The sequence below is a fragment of the Arvicola amphibius genome, chromosome X, assembly GCF_903992535.2.
Source record: "Arvicola amphibius chromosome X, mArvAmp1.2, whole genome shotgun sequence".
NCBI classification, from domain to species: Eukaryota; Metazoa; Chordata; class Mammalia; order Rodentia; family Cricetidae; genus Arvicola; species Arvicola amphibius.
Window position 1 is genome coordinate 137,065,205 of NC_052065.1, and position 15,848 is coordinate 137,081,052.

Sequence of the window (15,848 nt, forward strand, 5' to 3'; positions counted from 1 at the left end):
GATGTGAGTAAGAGGCTGAAACTAATGGGCCAGGCAGTGTTTAAATGAATACAGTTTGTGTGTTGTTATTTCAGGGCATAAGCTAGCCAGGCGGCTGGGGGTGGCAGGAACGCAGCCCACTGCTCACACTACAATCATCCTAACCCAGAAGAAGTCAAAGAAAATGACTTTAAATGTAACTTTATGAAAATGATGGAGACCTTTAAAGAGGAAGTGAAAAACTCCCTTAAAGAAATGAAAATCTCTCTTAAAGAAATGGAGAAGACAAACAAAAACTTGGAAGAAATTAATAAATCCCTCAAAGAAACCCAAGAAAACCAATAAAAACAATCAAACAGGTGAAGGAAACAGTTCAAGACTTGAAGACTGAAATAGAGGTAATAAAGTAAACATAGACTAACAGAATTGTGGATATGGAAAATCTGGGTAAATAAGCAAGAACTACTGAGACAAGTATACCCAACAGAATAAGAGAGATAGAAGAAAGAATCTCAGTCACTGAAGATAATATAGAGGAAATAGACTTATTGGTTAAAGAAAACATTAAATACAACAAATTCTTAACACGAAATATTCAGGAAATCTGGGATACCATGAAAAGAAAAAACCTAAGAATAACAAGGGTAGAACTAAGAATAATAAGGGTAGAAGAAGGAGAAGAACTCCAACTCAAAGGCCCAGAAAATATATTCAACAAAATTATAGAAGAAAACTTTCCCAACCTAAAGAAGGATATCCCTATAAAGGTACAAGAAGCTTATAGAAAACCAAATAGAGGTCCCATTTATTCAATGTGGCCCTTAATGTCTGTGCAGCTGGGGTTATACGTAGGAAACGGTCTTCTGTAACCCCAGCTGCACAGACATTAAGGGCAACATTGAATAAATGGGACCTCCTGAAGCTGAGCAGCTTCTGTAAAGCAAAGGACACTGTCACTAAGACACAAAGGCAGCCTACTGACTGGGAAAAGATCTTCACCAACCCTGCAACTGACAAAGGTCTGATCTCTAAAATATATAAGGAACTCAAGAGACTAGACTTTAAAATGCTAATTAACCCAATTAAAAAATGGGGCGCTGAACTGAACAGAAGAAGTTCAAATGGCCAAAAGACACTTAAGGTCATGCTCAACCTCCTTAGCTATCAGGGAAATGCAAATCAAAACAACTTTGAGATACCATCTTACACCTGTCAGATTGGCTAAAATCCAAAACACCAATGATAACCTTTGCTGGAGAGGTTGTGGGGTAAGGGGTACACTCATCCATTGCTGGTGGGAATGCACATTTGTGCAACCACTTTGGAAAGCAGTGTGGCGGTTTCTCAGGAAATTCGGGATCAACCTACCCCAGGACCCAGTAATTCCACCATTGGGAATCTACCCAAGAGATGCCCAATCATACTACAAAAGCATTTGTTCAACTATGTTCATAGCAGCATTATTTGTAATAGTCAGATCCTGGAAACAACCTAGATGCCCTTCAGTGGAAGAATGGATAAAGAAACTGTGGAATATATACATGTTAGAATACTATTCAGTGGTAAAAAAACAATGACATCTTGAATTTTGCATGCAAATGGATGGAAATAGAAAACACTATTCTGAGTGAGGTAACCCAGACCCAAAAAGATGAACATGGGATGTACTCACTTATAATCGGTTTCTAGCCATAATTAAAGGACATCGAGCCTATAATTCAGGATCCTTGAGAAGATAATAAGAAGGTGAACCCAAAGAAAAACATATAGTAATCCTCCTGGATATTAGAAGTAGACATGATTGCCGGGCAAAAATTGGGAACTTGAGGGTGGGGCAAGACGGGGCCAAGGGAAGATGGGGAGAGAAAAGCATGAAGAGGAGAATGGGGGGAGCTCAGAGGAGGAATGGGATGCTTGGGATACAGGAAGGGTGGATATGGGAGCAGAGAAGCATATATCTTAATTAAGGGAGCCATCTGAGGGTTGTCAAGAGACTTGACTCTAGAGGGGTTCCTGGGTTTCCAGGGAGATGCCCCCAGCTAGTTCCTTGGGCAGCTGAGGAGAGGGAGCCTGAAAAGGCCAGTTCCTATAGCCATACTGATGAATTTTTTTGCATATCACCATAGAACGTCCACCTGGTGATAGATGAAGAAAATGACTGAGCCCCACATTGGAGCACCGGACTGAGCTCCCAAGGTCCTGATGAGGAGCAGAAGGAGGGAGAACATGAGAAAGAACGTCAGGACCATGAGGGGTGCGTTCACCCATGGAGACGGTGGGACAGAACTAATGGGAGATCACCAACTCCAGTTGGAATGGGACTGATGGAACATGAGACCAAACCCGTCTCTCTGAATGTGGCCGACGGTGGAGGCTGACTGAGTAGCCAAGGACAAAGGTGCTGGGCTTTGATTCTTCTGCATGGACGGGCTCTGTGGGAGCCTTCTCAGCTTGGATGATCACCTTCCTGGACCTGGGGGGAGTTGGGAGGACCTTGGTCTTAACATAGAATAGGGAACCCCGATGGCTCCTTGGCCTGGAGAGGGAGGGAGAGGGGTATGGGTGGAGGGGAGGGGAGGGAAGGGGAGGAGGAGAGGAGGAGATGGAAATTTTTAAATATAAAAAATAAATCATATAAAAATGTTCCAAAGTTGCAACATAAAAAAAAGAAAACCAAATAGATAGGATCCAAAAAAATCCCCTCACCATATAATAATCAAAACACAAAACATACAGAATAAAAAAAGAATATTAAAGAGCTGCAAAGGAAAACAATAAGTAACATATAAAGGGAAACTATCAGAATTACACCTGACTTCTCTATGGAAACCATGAAAGCCAGAAGGTCCTAGATAGATATGCTACAGTCACTGAGACTATGAAAGCAAGCCCAGACTACTATACCAGCAAAGCTTTCATTCACCATTGATGGGGAAAACAAAACATTCTATGACAAAAACATATTTAAACAATACATAGCCACAAACCCAGCCTTACAGAAAGTACTAGAAGGAAAACTCCAATGCAAGGAAGCTAACTAAACCCACAAAAACACAGACATCTGATAACCCCCCACCAGCATAACCCAAAGAAAGGAAACACACAAACACTACTACCAAAAAATAACAGGAGTTAAAAGCCACTGGTCATCAATAATGCTTAATATCAATGGATTCAATTCATCTATAAAACAACATAGACTAAAAGAATAGATATGAAATCAGGATCCAGCCTTATGCTGTATACAAGAAACACACCTCAACCTCAAAGATAGAAACTACCCCAGAGTAAAGGGTTGGGAAAAGGTTTTTCAATCAAATGGACCTAAGAAACAAATGGATGCGGCTGTCCTAATATCTAACAAAATTGATTTCAAATTAAAATAAATTAGAAGAGATGGAGAAGGACACTTTATACTCATAACAGGAACAATTCATCAAGATGAAGTCTCAGTTCTGAATATCTATGTCCCTAATATAAGAGCACCCACATATGTAAAAGAAACATTATTAGAATTCAAATCACACATCAAACCCCACACATTAATAGTAGGAGATTTTAACACCTCTCTCACCAATGGACAGGTCAACCAGACAGAAACTTAACAGAGAAATAATAGAACAATCAGATGTCATAACTCAAATGGACTTAACAGGCAGCTATAGAACATTCCACCCAAACACAAAAGAATATACCATCTTCTCAGCACCTCATAAAACCTTCTCTAAAATTGATCACACACTTGGTAACAAAGAAAACATCCACAGATACAAAAAAAATTGGAGTAACCTCCTGTATCTTATTGGCTCACCAGGGATTAAAGTTAGAATTTAACAAACAATACTATCCTCAGAAAGCCACAAACTCATGGAAATTGAAAAGTCAACTACTGAACCACCCCTGGGTCAAGGAAGAAATAGAAAGAAATCAAAGTCTTCCTTGAATTTAATAAAAATGAAGCACAGCATACCCAAACTTATAAAACACTATGAAAGCAGTACTAAGTGGAAAGTTTATAGCACTAAATGCCCACATAAAGAAAATGGAGAAAGCACACATTACTGACCTAGCAGCACACCTGAAAGCTTTAGAACAAAAAGAAATAGACTCACCAAGAGGAGTAGAAGGCAGGAAATAATCAACTTGAGAGCTGAAATCAACAAAATAGAAGCAAAGGAAACAATACAAAGAATCAATGAAACAGAGAGCTGGTTCTTTGAGAAAATCAACAAGATTGACAAACCCTAATGCAAACCAATTAAAAGGAAGAGAGAGAACATCCAAATTAACAAAATCAGAAATGAAACATAGCAACAGAAACTGGAGAAATTCAAAGACTCATTAGGTCTTACTACAAAACTTGTACTCCACAAAATTGGAAAAAGTAAAAGAATGGACAATTTTTTAGATAAATACCATATACCAAAATTAAATCAAGACCAGGTGAGGAATTTAAATAGACCAATAAGCTGTGAAATAATAGAAGCTGTCATCAAAAACCTCTCAACCCAAAAATACCCAGGGCCGGATGGTTTTAGTAAAGAATTCTACCAGAACTACCAAGAATAGATAATACCTAAACTCCTCAAAGTGTTCTACATAATAGAAACAGAAGGGACATTGTCAAACTCTTTTTATGAGGCTACAGTTACCCTGATACCAAAACCACACAAAGACTCAACCAAGAATGAGAATTACAGACCAATCTCACTCATGGATATGGATGCAAAAATTCTCAATAAAATACTGGCAAACCGAATCCAAGAACCATTAAAAAAAAAATCATCCATTATGATCAAGTAGGCTTTATTCCAGAGATGTAGGGCTAGTTCAACATACGAAAATCTATCAATGTAATCCATCATATAAATAAACTGAAAGAAAAAATGTGATCATTTTATTAGATGCTGAAAAATGAATTGACAAATTCCAACACCCCTTCATGATAAAGGTCTTGGCGATATCAGGGATACAAATATCATATCTAAACATAATAAAAGCAATATACAGCAAGCCCACAGCTAACATCAAATTAAATGGAGAGAAACACAAAGCGATCCCACTAAAGTCAGTAACAAGACAAGGCTGTCCACTCTCTCTATATGCTTCAACACAGTTCTTGAAGTTTTAGCAACAGCAATAACACAACAAAAGGAGATCAAGGGGATTCAAATTGGAAAAAGAAGTCAAACTTTCATCATTGATGATATGATACTGTAGATAAGTGATCCCAATAACTCTACCAGAGAACTCCTACAGCTGATAAATAACTTTATGATGTGGTAGGATACAAGATCAACTAAAGAAAAATCAGTAGCCCTCCTATACACAAGGGATAAAGAAGCAGAGAGTGAAATCAGAGAAACATTACCTTTCATAATAGCCACACATAGCATAAAGTATCTTGGGGTACCACTAACCAAGGAACTGAAAGACCTATTTGACAAGAACTTTAAGTCTTTGAAGAAAGAAACTGAAGAAGATACCAGAAAATGGAAAGATCTCCCATGTTCTTGGATAGAAAGGATCAACATAGTAAAAATGGAAATTCAACTAAAAGCAATCTATAGATTCAATGCAATCATCATCAAAATCACAACACATTTCTTCACAGACCTTGAAAGATCAACTTCATATGGAAAAACAAAAAACCCAGGATAGCCAAAACAATCCTATACAATAAAGGAACTTCTGGAGGCATTACCATCCCTGACTTCAACCTCTATTACAGGGCTACAGTAATGAAAACAGCTTGGTACTGGCAGAGCTACACTAATGAAAATAGCTTAGTATTGGCATAGAAACAGAGATGTTGACCAATGTAATTAAACTGAAGACCTGGATATTAATCCACACACCTATGAACACCTGATTTTTTACAAAGGAGCTAAAAGTATACAATGGAAGAAAGAAAGCATTTTCAACAAATGGTGCTGACATAACTGGATGTCAACATGTAATAGAATGGAAATAGATCTGTATCTATCATCATGCACAAAACTCAAGGCCAAATGGATTAAAGACCTCAATATAAATCTAACCACACTGAACCTGATAGAAGAGAAAGTGGGAAGTAGTCTTCAATGCATGGGCACATGAGACCACTTCCAAAATATAACCCCAGTAGCACAGACACTAAGAGCAACAATAAATAAATGGGACCTCCTGAACCCGAGAAGCTTCTGTAAAGCAACAGATACAATCAATAAGACAAAAGGCTGCCTACTAAATGGGAAACGATCTTCACCAACCCCATATCAGACAAAAGACTGATCTTCAAAATATATAAAGAACTCAAGAAATTAGACATTAAAATTCTAAATAACTCAATTAAAAAATGGGGTACTGAGCTAAACAGAAAATTCTTAACAGAAGAATTTCAAATGGCCAAAAGATACTTAAGGACATGTTCTACCTCCTTAGCTGTCAAGGAAATGCAAATCAAAACAACTCTGAGATACCATCTTACAACTGTCAGAATGGCTAAGATCAAAAACACCAATGATAGCTTATGCTGGAGAGTATGTGGAATAAGGGGAACACTCATCCACTGCTGGTGGGAATGCAAACTTGTACAACCACTTTGGAAATCAGTGTGGCGGTTTCTTAAAAAAGTGGGAATCAACCTACTTCATGATCCAGCAATTCCACTCTTGGAAATATACCCAAAAGATGCTTAATCATACTACAAAAGCATTTGTTCAACTATGTTCATAATATTTATAATAGCCAGAACCTGAAAACAATCTAGATGCCCATCAACTGAAGAATGGATAAAGAAAATGTGGCACATTTACACATCAGAGTACTACTCAGCGGTAAAAAAAAAAATGACATCTTGAATTTTGCATGCAAATGGATGGAATTAGAAAACACTATCCTAAGTGAGGTAACTCAGACCCAAAGGATATTGAACCTATAGTTCATGATCCTAGAGAAGCTAAGTAATAATTTGAACCCAAAGAAAAACATATTTAGACCCACCTGGAAACTGGAAACAGACAAGATCGCCTGACAAAATTGGGAGCATGGGGGGCAGGGGTAGAAGGAAGGGAAGAAGGGGAAGAGGAGGGGAGAGGGGGAGGGTTGAGGAGAACTTGAGGGAATGGGATAGTAGAGATGGAAGAACAGATATGAGAGCAAGGAAAGAGATATCTTGACTGAGGGACCATTATGGGGTTAGCAAGAAACCTGGCTCTAGAAAAATTCTCAGGAATCCACAAGGATGACCCCGCCTAAGACCCTAAGCAATAGAAGAGATGGTGCCCGAACTGGCCTTGCCCTATAGTTAGATGGATGATTATCTTAAATATCACCATAGAATTTTCATTCAGCAACTGATGGTGACAGGGGCAGAGACCCACATTGGAGCACTGGACTGAGCTCCCAAAGTCCAGTTGAAGAGTGGGAGGAGTGAGAATGTGAGCAAAGAGGTCAAAACCATGATGGGGACACCTACTGAGAGAGTCTACCTGAGCTAATGGGATCTCACCAATGCCAGCCGGACTGGGAAGGAACAGGCATAGGATCAAACTAAGTCCCTCTGAATGTGGTTGACAGTTGTATGGCTGGGGCAGACTGAGGGGCCACTGGCAGTGGCACTGGGATTTATCCCTACTGCATGTACTGGCTTTTTGGGAACCTATTCTCTTAGATGTATACCTTGCTCAGTCTAGATGTAGTAGGGAGAGCCTTGGGCCTTCCACAAAGCAAAGTGCCTTATCCTCCCTTAGGATTGGAGGCGGGAGGAGTGGGAGGGTATGTGGAGGGAGTGGGAGGAGGGGAGGGAGTGGGAATTTGAATTGTTTTTTAAAGAATCTAATAAATTAAAAAAATAAAAAAGAATATAGAATACATGGTCTTGAAAGGTAGTAAATTCAATTATAGATATCATTGTGATTTTATATTCCAAGTAGAAAGAAATGGGACACATCTGTTTTTTCAATTTTATTCCCAAGTGTGTTAGGATTTTATTGCTGTGAGGAGACACCATGACTACAGAAACTCTTCTAAAGTAAAACATTTAACTGGGGCTGGTTTACAGTTCAGAGGTTTAGTTCATTATTGTCATGGCTGGAAGTATGGTAGCATGAAGGCTGACATGGTGCTGGAGAGAGAGTTGAGAGTTCTACATCTGGATCTGCTGGCAGTCAGAACAGAATGTCACACTGGGTGCGACTTGAGCACCTGAATCCTCAAAGTTCACCCCCATTGACACACTTCCTTCAACGTGGTCACGACTACTCCTAATAGTGTCAAACTTCCCAATAGTGCCTCTCCCTATATACCTATGGGGGTCATTTTTATTCAAGCCACCACACCAAGAATTCCTTTTTGAATATTTTTATATAAATTAATAAGTCATTCTATTTTACAGTTTCCTTGTATGTAAACTGATGTTTTATAGGAGAGAGTACAGAATAAAAGGGTGTATATAATGTTTTGAACTTGTTGAATGTTGATATATTTCTCATAGTTTTCTGACCTTGATCCAAGAAAAGGGCTCCTTGGTACTCCAGGCATTGATTGATCCAGAATGATGAAGTCTTGCCAGGTTTGGGGCCCACTGTCCTTTGTCCAAGGAAGAAAAGAAAGATTACATTATTATATATTCTACTGTAACTATCTTAAAAACTTTGGAAAAACAGTATTATCTGGAGAAAGGTTAATCCTCATTGTGGAAGAGATAGAGAAAAGCATAAAAGTTTTGTAGTATCATAGTACTGATTACTGTTTAAAGGATTTATTTTTTGATGTTGCATATCCCATGTTCTACTTTTTGTGGGAGGCAGTACTGGGGAATGAACCTGGGCCCTTGCATGTGTTAGGCAAGTACTCTACCACAGAGGTATATATGTACTCTACAATTGGTACTATAATATTTCTTTATCATGTAATGTAGATTTATTACAGAAAAGTTAGAAAATTTTAAAAAATAGTAAGAAAATAAAAGAAATAAAAAGCATGATATTTCCATCAAGAAATTCGTCAAATAATACCCAAACCTCTTTTGTTCTTTCTCCTTTAAAGTAGAGGTTTGACAAACCATTTTATATCAAAGGCTAGATAACAAGTACTTTAAGAGTGGCATATTATATGGTCTCTTTTTTTTAAACTACATAACTGCCATTGCAGCCATACATGCTATGTAAATGAATGGGTGTGACTGTGTTGCAGTATAAGACTTTTTTATAGACATTTCAACTTGAGCTTTATAATTTTAACATGCCATCTTTAACACTTAAAACTTTTTTAAGTCATCTAAAAATGGAAAAGTTGGGCCAGTGAGATGTCTCAATGAGTAAAAGTGCTTGTCACTAAGGTTGATAACTTAAGATTGATCTACATACCAGGAGAGAAAAGACTCATGTAGGCTGTCTTCTGACTTCTATACATGCACATAGACATGTGTGCACACACACACATAGATAAGTGTAATAGTTTTTTTAAATAGAAAAGTTAACTATCTGGGAAAATGAAGCAGACTAGGAAAGTGGGAAGAGAAGTATGACAGGATAATAGAGAAGAATCAAAGTATATTGTATTCAAATAAGAAAACAAAAATGTCACAATGAAAACTATACTTTTGGATAAGTAATATATACTAAAAACTGAAAATTATTCTTAACTGACAAAAAATAGGTAATGAACCTAAAGACAATGATCTATAAACCCTTATTCTAGAATAATGTGTGAGAAATTTTATAGACTCTATTAAAGCTTTAATAAAACCATTCAGAAGCAAATGTAGCTTCCTACTATACTCAGTAGAATGAACTCATGGGAACAGCACTAAAGTAGGAAGGCTATTTCAGGAGTTTAGTGCCATTGCCCAGGTAAGAAATGAAAGTGGCCTAAACTAAGAGCACTTGTTGGGAGTGACCCAGGTTCAATTCTCAGCATCCTCAAAGCAGGTCACAACCACCTGTAACTCCAGTTTAAGGGAATTCTATGCCCTTTTCTGGTCTCTACAGGCACCAGGCATGCCAGTGGTGTACAGATGTATATGTAGGTAAAACATCCATATATATCTAATATATATATATATATATATAATATATATATATATAATAAAATAACATAAAAAATAGAAAAACATGGAAAGAAGTAGATTGGTTATTTTAAACTCTCTAACAGAAATGAAAAAAATGATCATCCCAGATTCTTAAAACAAAAATCATAGTATTTACCATAGTGTCCTGAAGCCGTAATCTGAAAATCTCTGATGCTTCCAGAAGCAATTCCCAGAGGAATCTGGCACTCTGAAATCAAACACAGAAGCTATAAATGACACAGAACCCATGAAAACAAGGATACATTAATTACTTTTAGCTAAGTGATGTTTCTCTTACCTTGTTTAAAGTTATATCCCCAAACTCTTCCATGTGAAGTTTGTAAATTATTGTTGGTAAATGAATCAAAATTAAGTCCCAAAATCTACTACTGTGAAATTTAAGACTGTTTAATCACCAGTTTGTTAAATACCACAGATTCATATTCAAAGGGTACAAAGCTTCAACCTCCTCTGAGAACTCTGATGGTTTCTATCAGCAATATTCATTTTAAATTTAATAATAATACAAGCTTGTATTTATTTCTTGACAAAGACAACCACTTCAAAAAGGAGGAAAGTTGTATAGAAACAGACTGAATATTTAGTGAGTTTTACTCACGCTTGTTGTACACCAGAAAAAGAGTGCTCATTCCAGCCTGTAAGTGCTCGCCAATAAGGCATTCTACTCGCCAAATGCCAGCTCTGGATGGTAGCATTTCCACGGTCTCAAAAACTCCTTTTAAAATCAAAAGAAACAAAATTATTTTATTAAAAATGAGTATAAAATACACTGATTTATTTACAATATGTATTATCACAATAAGCTACCAAATTCAGTCCCATCATTCTCAGATCTCTCAAGTGTGAGATTTTTTTGTGTACATTTTTGCTCTGAAAAATACTATAGGTGTCTTTACTATTGACCAAATGTTACCTTCAAGGGGAAGAGAAATCATAGTAAGATCATCGTGGGTCCACAGTACTAGGCAAAGGGATCTCAAGTTCCAAGAAGCTGGAAGGAGGGAAGAAGCTGAACAGGTGACTCGGAGGTTAAGAATACTAGTGCTCTTGCAAAGGACTTGAGTTTTGTATCTACTACAGATGTCAGGCAGCTCAAAACTACCTGTAATTATAGTTCCAGGGGTTCTGATCATCTCTTTTGGTCTTCATGGGTACCAAGCACTTATATGTATATACCAACACAAACAGACAGACAGACAGACACACACACACACAGACACACATGTATACACAAATATACTGTTTAAAAATAATATTGTGTTTTTATCAACACTTTCATTAGTGCTTCACCAATATATTAGTTACATGTATAAGCAAATTAGTCTTGATAACTACTGGTGCCATTTAGGTTTTGAGGGGGAAATGACAAAAGATTCTTAGGAAAGTACTATATGGTACTAATTATTCATTTCTAGTAGTCTTCCTATACTTGAAATTATCTTGTTCATTTGCTAATTTATTTCTCTCTGTATAAGATAAAATTACTTGAAAAAATAAGACATTTCAAAAAGGTGCTTCTCTGTTATGTTATTGATTATATCACCATTTAAAGCAAGTATTCAAAGCACACAGTAACTAGAAAAAAATGAATAAACTATCTCACACCTGGGTAGAGGTTATACACTGCCATTTTGTATTCTTCTTTTTTCCGTACAGTGAACACATGTCCACTGAAATGAATAGATTGGATATTCTCATTGCTGCCCATGCTGAGAAGATACCATCGAATTCTTTCATCTTGAGCCATTACTAAACCTGGTAGGGTATCCATCACATAACCATTGATTGCTGGAGAAGAACAAAGAAAATTATTAAAATATTTCACTGAAGCTTCCTTCCTTTTTCTCCATAGAAAATCCTGATACTCATCAGGATTTCATTTCTCAATACTCTTCAAATGTCTGGTTCGAAGCTCATTTGAAAAAGTACACTACATTTCACAATTAATAATATTTATGTATTGATTACGTTACCATGGAAGCGATAATTCTCTTTCACAGTGGGGTCTTCCATTTGGATATTGCAGGCTATCTTGCAGTTCCTTTCCACATTTTCAGTGAAGTACCAGCTCTTGGTCTCATCAAAGATAGTGAAAAACAGAGCAAATTCCTGTACTGCCACTTGTCTACCAAGAGCAGGATTCAGCGTGTTTGTGTGGCAAATCAGAAGGGGTCCAATCAATCCTGAGTGCATATCTCTTTCCTAGAGTTCCCAAGAGGGCATTAATTGTATTAGTGTAAGTTATCTCTTGGCAACGTACCATTTATTCTCTATAGTAGATTCCAGAGTAATATTTCTAACACAGAAAAGTGACAATACTTCCTTCACTTTAAAACTTTTTATTGTGTTTAGGATATATAACAAAATTCTTAGTATAGAGCATTAAAAACCAAGCTGGAAAATGGCTCAGTGGTTAAGAGCACTGACTGCTCTTCCAGATCTGGGTTCTATTCCCAGCACCCACATGGCATCTCACAACTGTTTCTAACTCCAGTTCCAGGGGATCAAAAGCCTCCTTCTGATCTCCACAAGCACCAGGCATGCACATGATGTACAGACATACATACAGGCAACACACACACACACACACACACACACACACTTTAAAAAAGATTTAAAGGCCATTTCTTTTAAATGATAATATAACTATCCTAATAAGGAGTGACTTACAAGATCAACATCAGAGAAATAAGCCCAGGCCTTGCAGTCAAACTCGTCTTCTGTGGGCGCCATATGATGTTGTACTTTCCAAAAATAAATTTTGGTTTCATTAGGTTTGACAAAGTTTCTTCTAGGTTCTTCTTGTGTCTGATCCTCCTCATAAGAAATGAGGCTAGAATAGAAGGAGTAGGGACGAGAGGCCTGGTTTTTGAAAGTTACCTGAAGAGGAAAAAAAAATCAGAAAGAATAAATTTTTAGAATAATAAAATCCTAAAGAGTTATAAAGTTTTATAACTATATCTCTCTATCTTTTGTTCTTTATCCAATTTTTATTACCTCAGATCTTAAGACAAATTTATGAGAAAAAATTTTAATTCTAATTTTATATGAAAACTATGAAGGTGAAAATTCTTAATTACTTAAAAATAATTCAAAAGTAAACAGAAAATGTCACTATAACTTCAAGAGTGACTACTTAAGGTTTGCCATTCCAAGATGGATGTGTATTATAATTTTAAAATTTTATTTAATCAGTTCTTTGAGAATTCCAAACAATGTATTTTAACTGTATTTACCTCCACTTTTCTCCCAGATCAAACTCTACATCCTTACCCAAATGTGTGTCTTCTTTTTAAAAGATTTTCTTTTTTGATTTAAAAATTATGCATATTTATCAAAGAAGACATACAAATTAAAATAAATTCCAAGTCAGAAAGAAATGTACCTATAGTCCTATAGCTTGAGATGCTTCTATAATTTACTATCAGTCTACTGGAATAAAGTAACTTTAATCTGTTTCTTAAAATGCATCAAAAATTACTTACACTTTACACAAATTACTGAGAGATGGTTAAATAATTAAATATACAAGTGAACCTATAAAAGAAAATATTTAAAACTCTTCTGGGTAGAGAGGTATTTTTGTGAATATAAAAACAATGAAGCTGGGCGGTGGTGGCACACGCCTTTAATCCCAGCACTCGGGAGGCAGAGGCAGGCAGTTCTCTGTGAGTTTGAGGCCAGCCTGGTCTACAAGAGCTAGTTCCAGGACAGGCTCCAAAGCTACAGAGAAACCCTGTCTCAAAAAAACAAAAAAAAAAACCAATGAAAATGCCAAAGAGAAAAGTTTTATGAGTTACTACCTAAAAAACTTTTATTTAAAAAAAAATGAAGTTGAGACAGTAAACTTATGAAAATACTTTCAATTAAAGTTATCACTTGTAATATGTAATATATAAGATAATATTAATAAAATTATCCCCTTCCAAAAGATAAATTTATAAAGGACATTAACAGAGAATTCATAGTTTCTGTATAGTACAGTTCTGGACTTTTATTCTAGGAAAAGGAAAACAATTATTTATAAATAGAAAACACAAAACTGTATGGGGTTGTTTGACTAGGAATGGTCTCCATAGATTCATGTGTCTGAGTTCTTGACCCATGGGGGTGGCCCTATTGGGAGGGTAGCCTTGTTGGAGTAGGTGTGGCCTTGCTGGAGGAAGCATGTTACTGTGGAGGTGGGCACTGAGCTCTTATATGCTCAAGCTAGGTTTAGTGTGGCAGTCTCCTGCTGCTGCCTGTGTATCACAATGTAGAACACACATATCCTTCTCCAGCATCATGTCTGCCTGCACACTGCCATGTTTCCCACCATGATGATAATGGAGTAAACCTCTGAAACTGTAAGCCAGTCTCAATTAAATGTTTTCTTTTATAAGAGTTGCCGTGTTTGCAGTTGTACAAGGTATAGTTAAATCATGTTAGGCATAATTATGACCTGGTTAAATATATAATGCATTTGCAGTTGTATGTGGGATAGTTATGTTTATGTATTATTATGACCTTGTATTGTTTTCATTTGGAAATTAATAATAACATAAGGAGATATGATTGTGTGTCAAGTTGACAAAGTGTGAACTTATGATGGCTAGTTTGGTTGTCAACTTGAATATATGTAAAATGAACTACAATCCAGAAATGGAGGGTACACCTGTGATCTGGATCTTGAGGTGAGAGGATAACATACCTCTGGTCAGCATCTTGAGGCTGGAAGACACAGGCTTTTGATCCAGACCTTGAGGCTGGAAGACACACCTTTAATTAGGGCCACACCTTTTGCTGGAAGCCCATATAAGGACATAGAAGAAGGATAGTTTGGTTCTTTGCTTGCTTGCCCTTGCCTTGTCAGCACATTTATTCCTTCACTAGCATTGGAGCCTACCTCTTTGGGATTACAGCACATACAGAAGACCAGCTGAGACACCCAATTTTTGGGGACTGAATAACTATTAGATTCTTGTACTTTCCATTCACAGCTAGCCATTGTTGGATTAGTTAGACTGTAGCTTATAAGTCATGCCAATAAATTCCCTTTATGTATATATTAATTCCATAAGTCTATGACTCTAGAGAACCTTGACTATTACTTTGGGTATGGTGGCATTCACCTTTTTTTTTTTTTTTTTTTTTTTTTGGTTTTTCGAGACAGGGTTTCCCTGTAGTTTCTAGAGCCTGTCCTGGAACTAGCTCTTGTAGACCAGGCTGGCCTCGAACTCAGAGATCTGCCTGCCTCTGCCTCCCGAGTGCTGGGATTAAAGGCGTGCGCCACCACCGCCCGGCTTGGTGGCATTCACCTTTAATCATAGTACTCAAGAGGTAGAGACAGGAGGATCTCTGTGAGTTTGGGTCCAGCCAAGTCTACATAGTGAGTTTCAGAAGGTAAGCCAAGGTGTAGTGGTTTGAATAAAAATGGCCACCATAGGCCCATAAGAAGTGGCACTAATAGGAGCTGTAACCTTGTTGGGGGTAGGTGTGGCTTTGATGGAGGAAGTGTGTCACTAGGAGCTAGACTTTGAAGTTTTAAAAGTCCATGCCAAGACCAGTGTCTCTCTCTTTGCCTGTGGATCAGTATGTAGCTCTCAGCTACCTCTCCAGCACCATGCCTGTTATGCCTGTTACTAAGTTTCCCCACCATGATGATAATAGACTAAACCTCTGTAAGAAAGTCCCCCATTTAAATGCTTTCTTTTATAAAGGTTGCTTTTGTCATGGTATCTTTTCATAGCAATAAAACATTGACAAAGACACAAGGTTACATTGTGAGATGCTGTCTCAAAGAAACAAAGAAAAG

At 37.2% G+C, this 15,848-nt stretch overlaps 1 protein-coding gene across 4 annotated transcripts in view; it reads right to left on the bottom strand.

Annotated features, from left to right (window-relative positions):
* The window catches only part of F8 (coagulation factor VIII), a 159,820-nt gene that overhangs the window by 57,490 nt on the left and 86,482 nt on the right, over positions 1-15,848 (bottom strand). For all 4 annotated transcript variants that reach the window (XM_038316790.1, XM_038316788.1, XM_038316787.1 and 1 more), the window contains 6 exons: positions 12,725-12,934; positions 12,028-12,256; positions 11,660-11,842; positions 10,653-10,769; positions 10,170-10,241; positions 8,465-8,550 (listed from right to left, as the gene is read on the bottom strand). In XM_038316790.1, the coding sequence (XP_038172718.1) occupies positions 8,465-8,550; positions 10,170-10,241; positions 10,653-10,769; positions 11,660-11,842; positions 12,028-12,256; positions 12,725-12,934 (897 nt within the window). The remainder of the gene's footprint in view (positions 1-8,464; positions 8,551-10,169; positions 10,242-10,652; positions 10,770-11,659; positions 11,843-12,027; positions 12,257-12,724; positions 12,935-15,848) is intronic.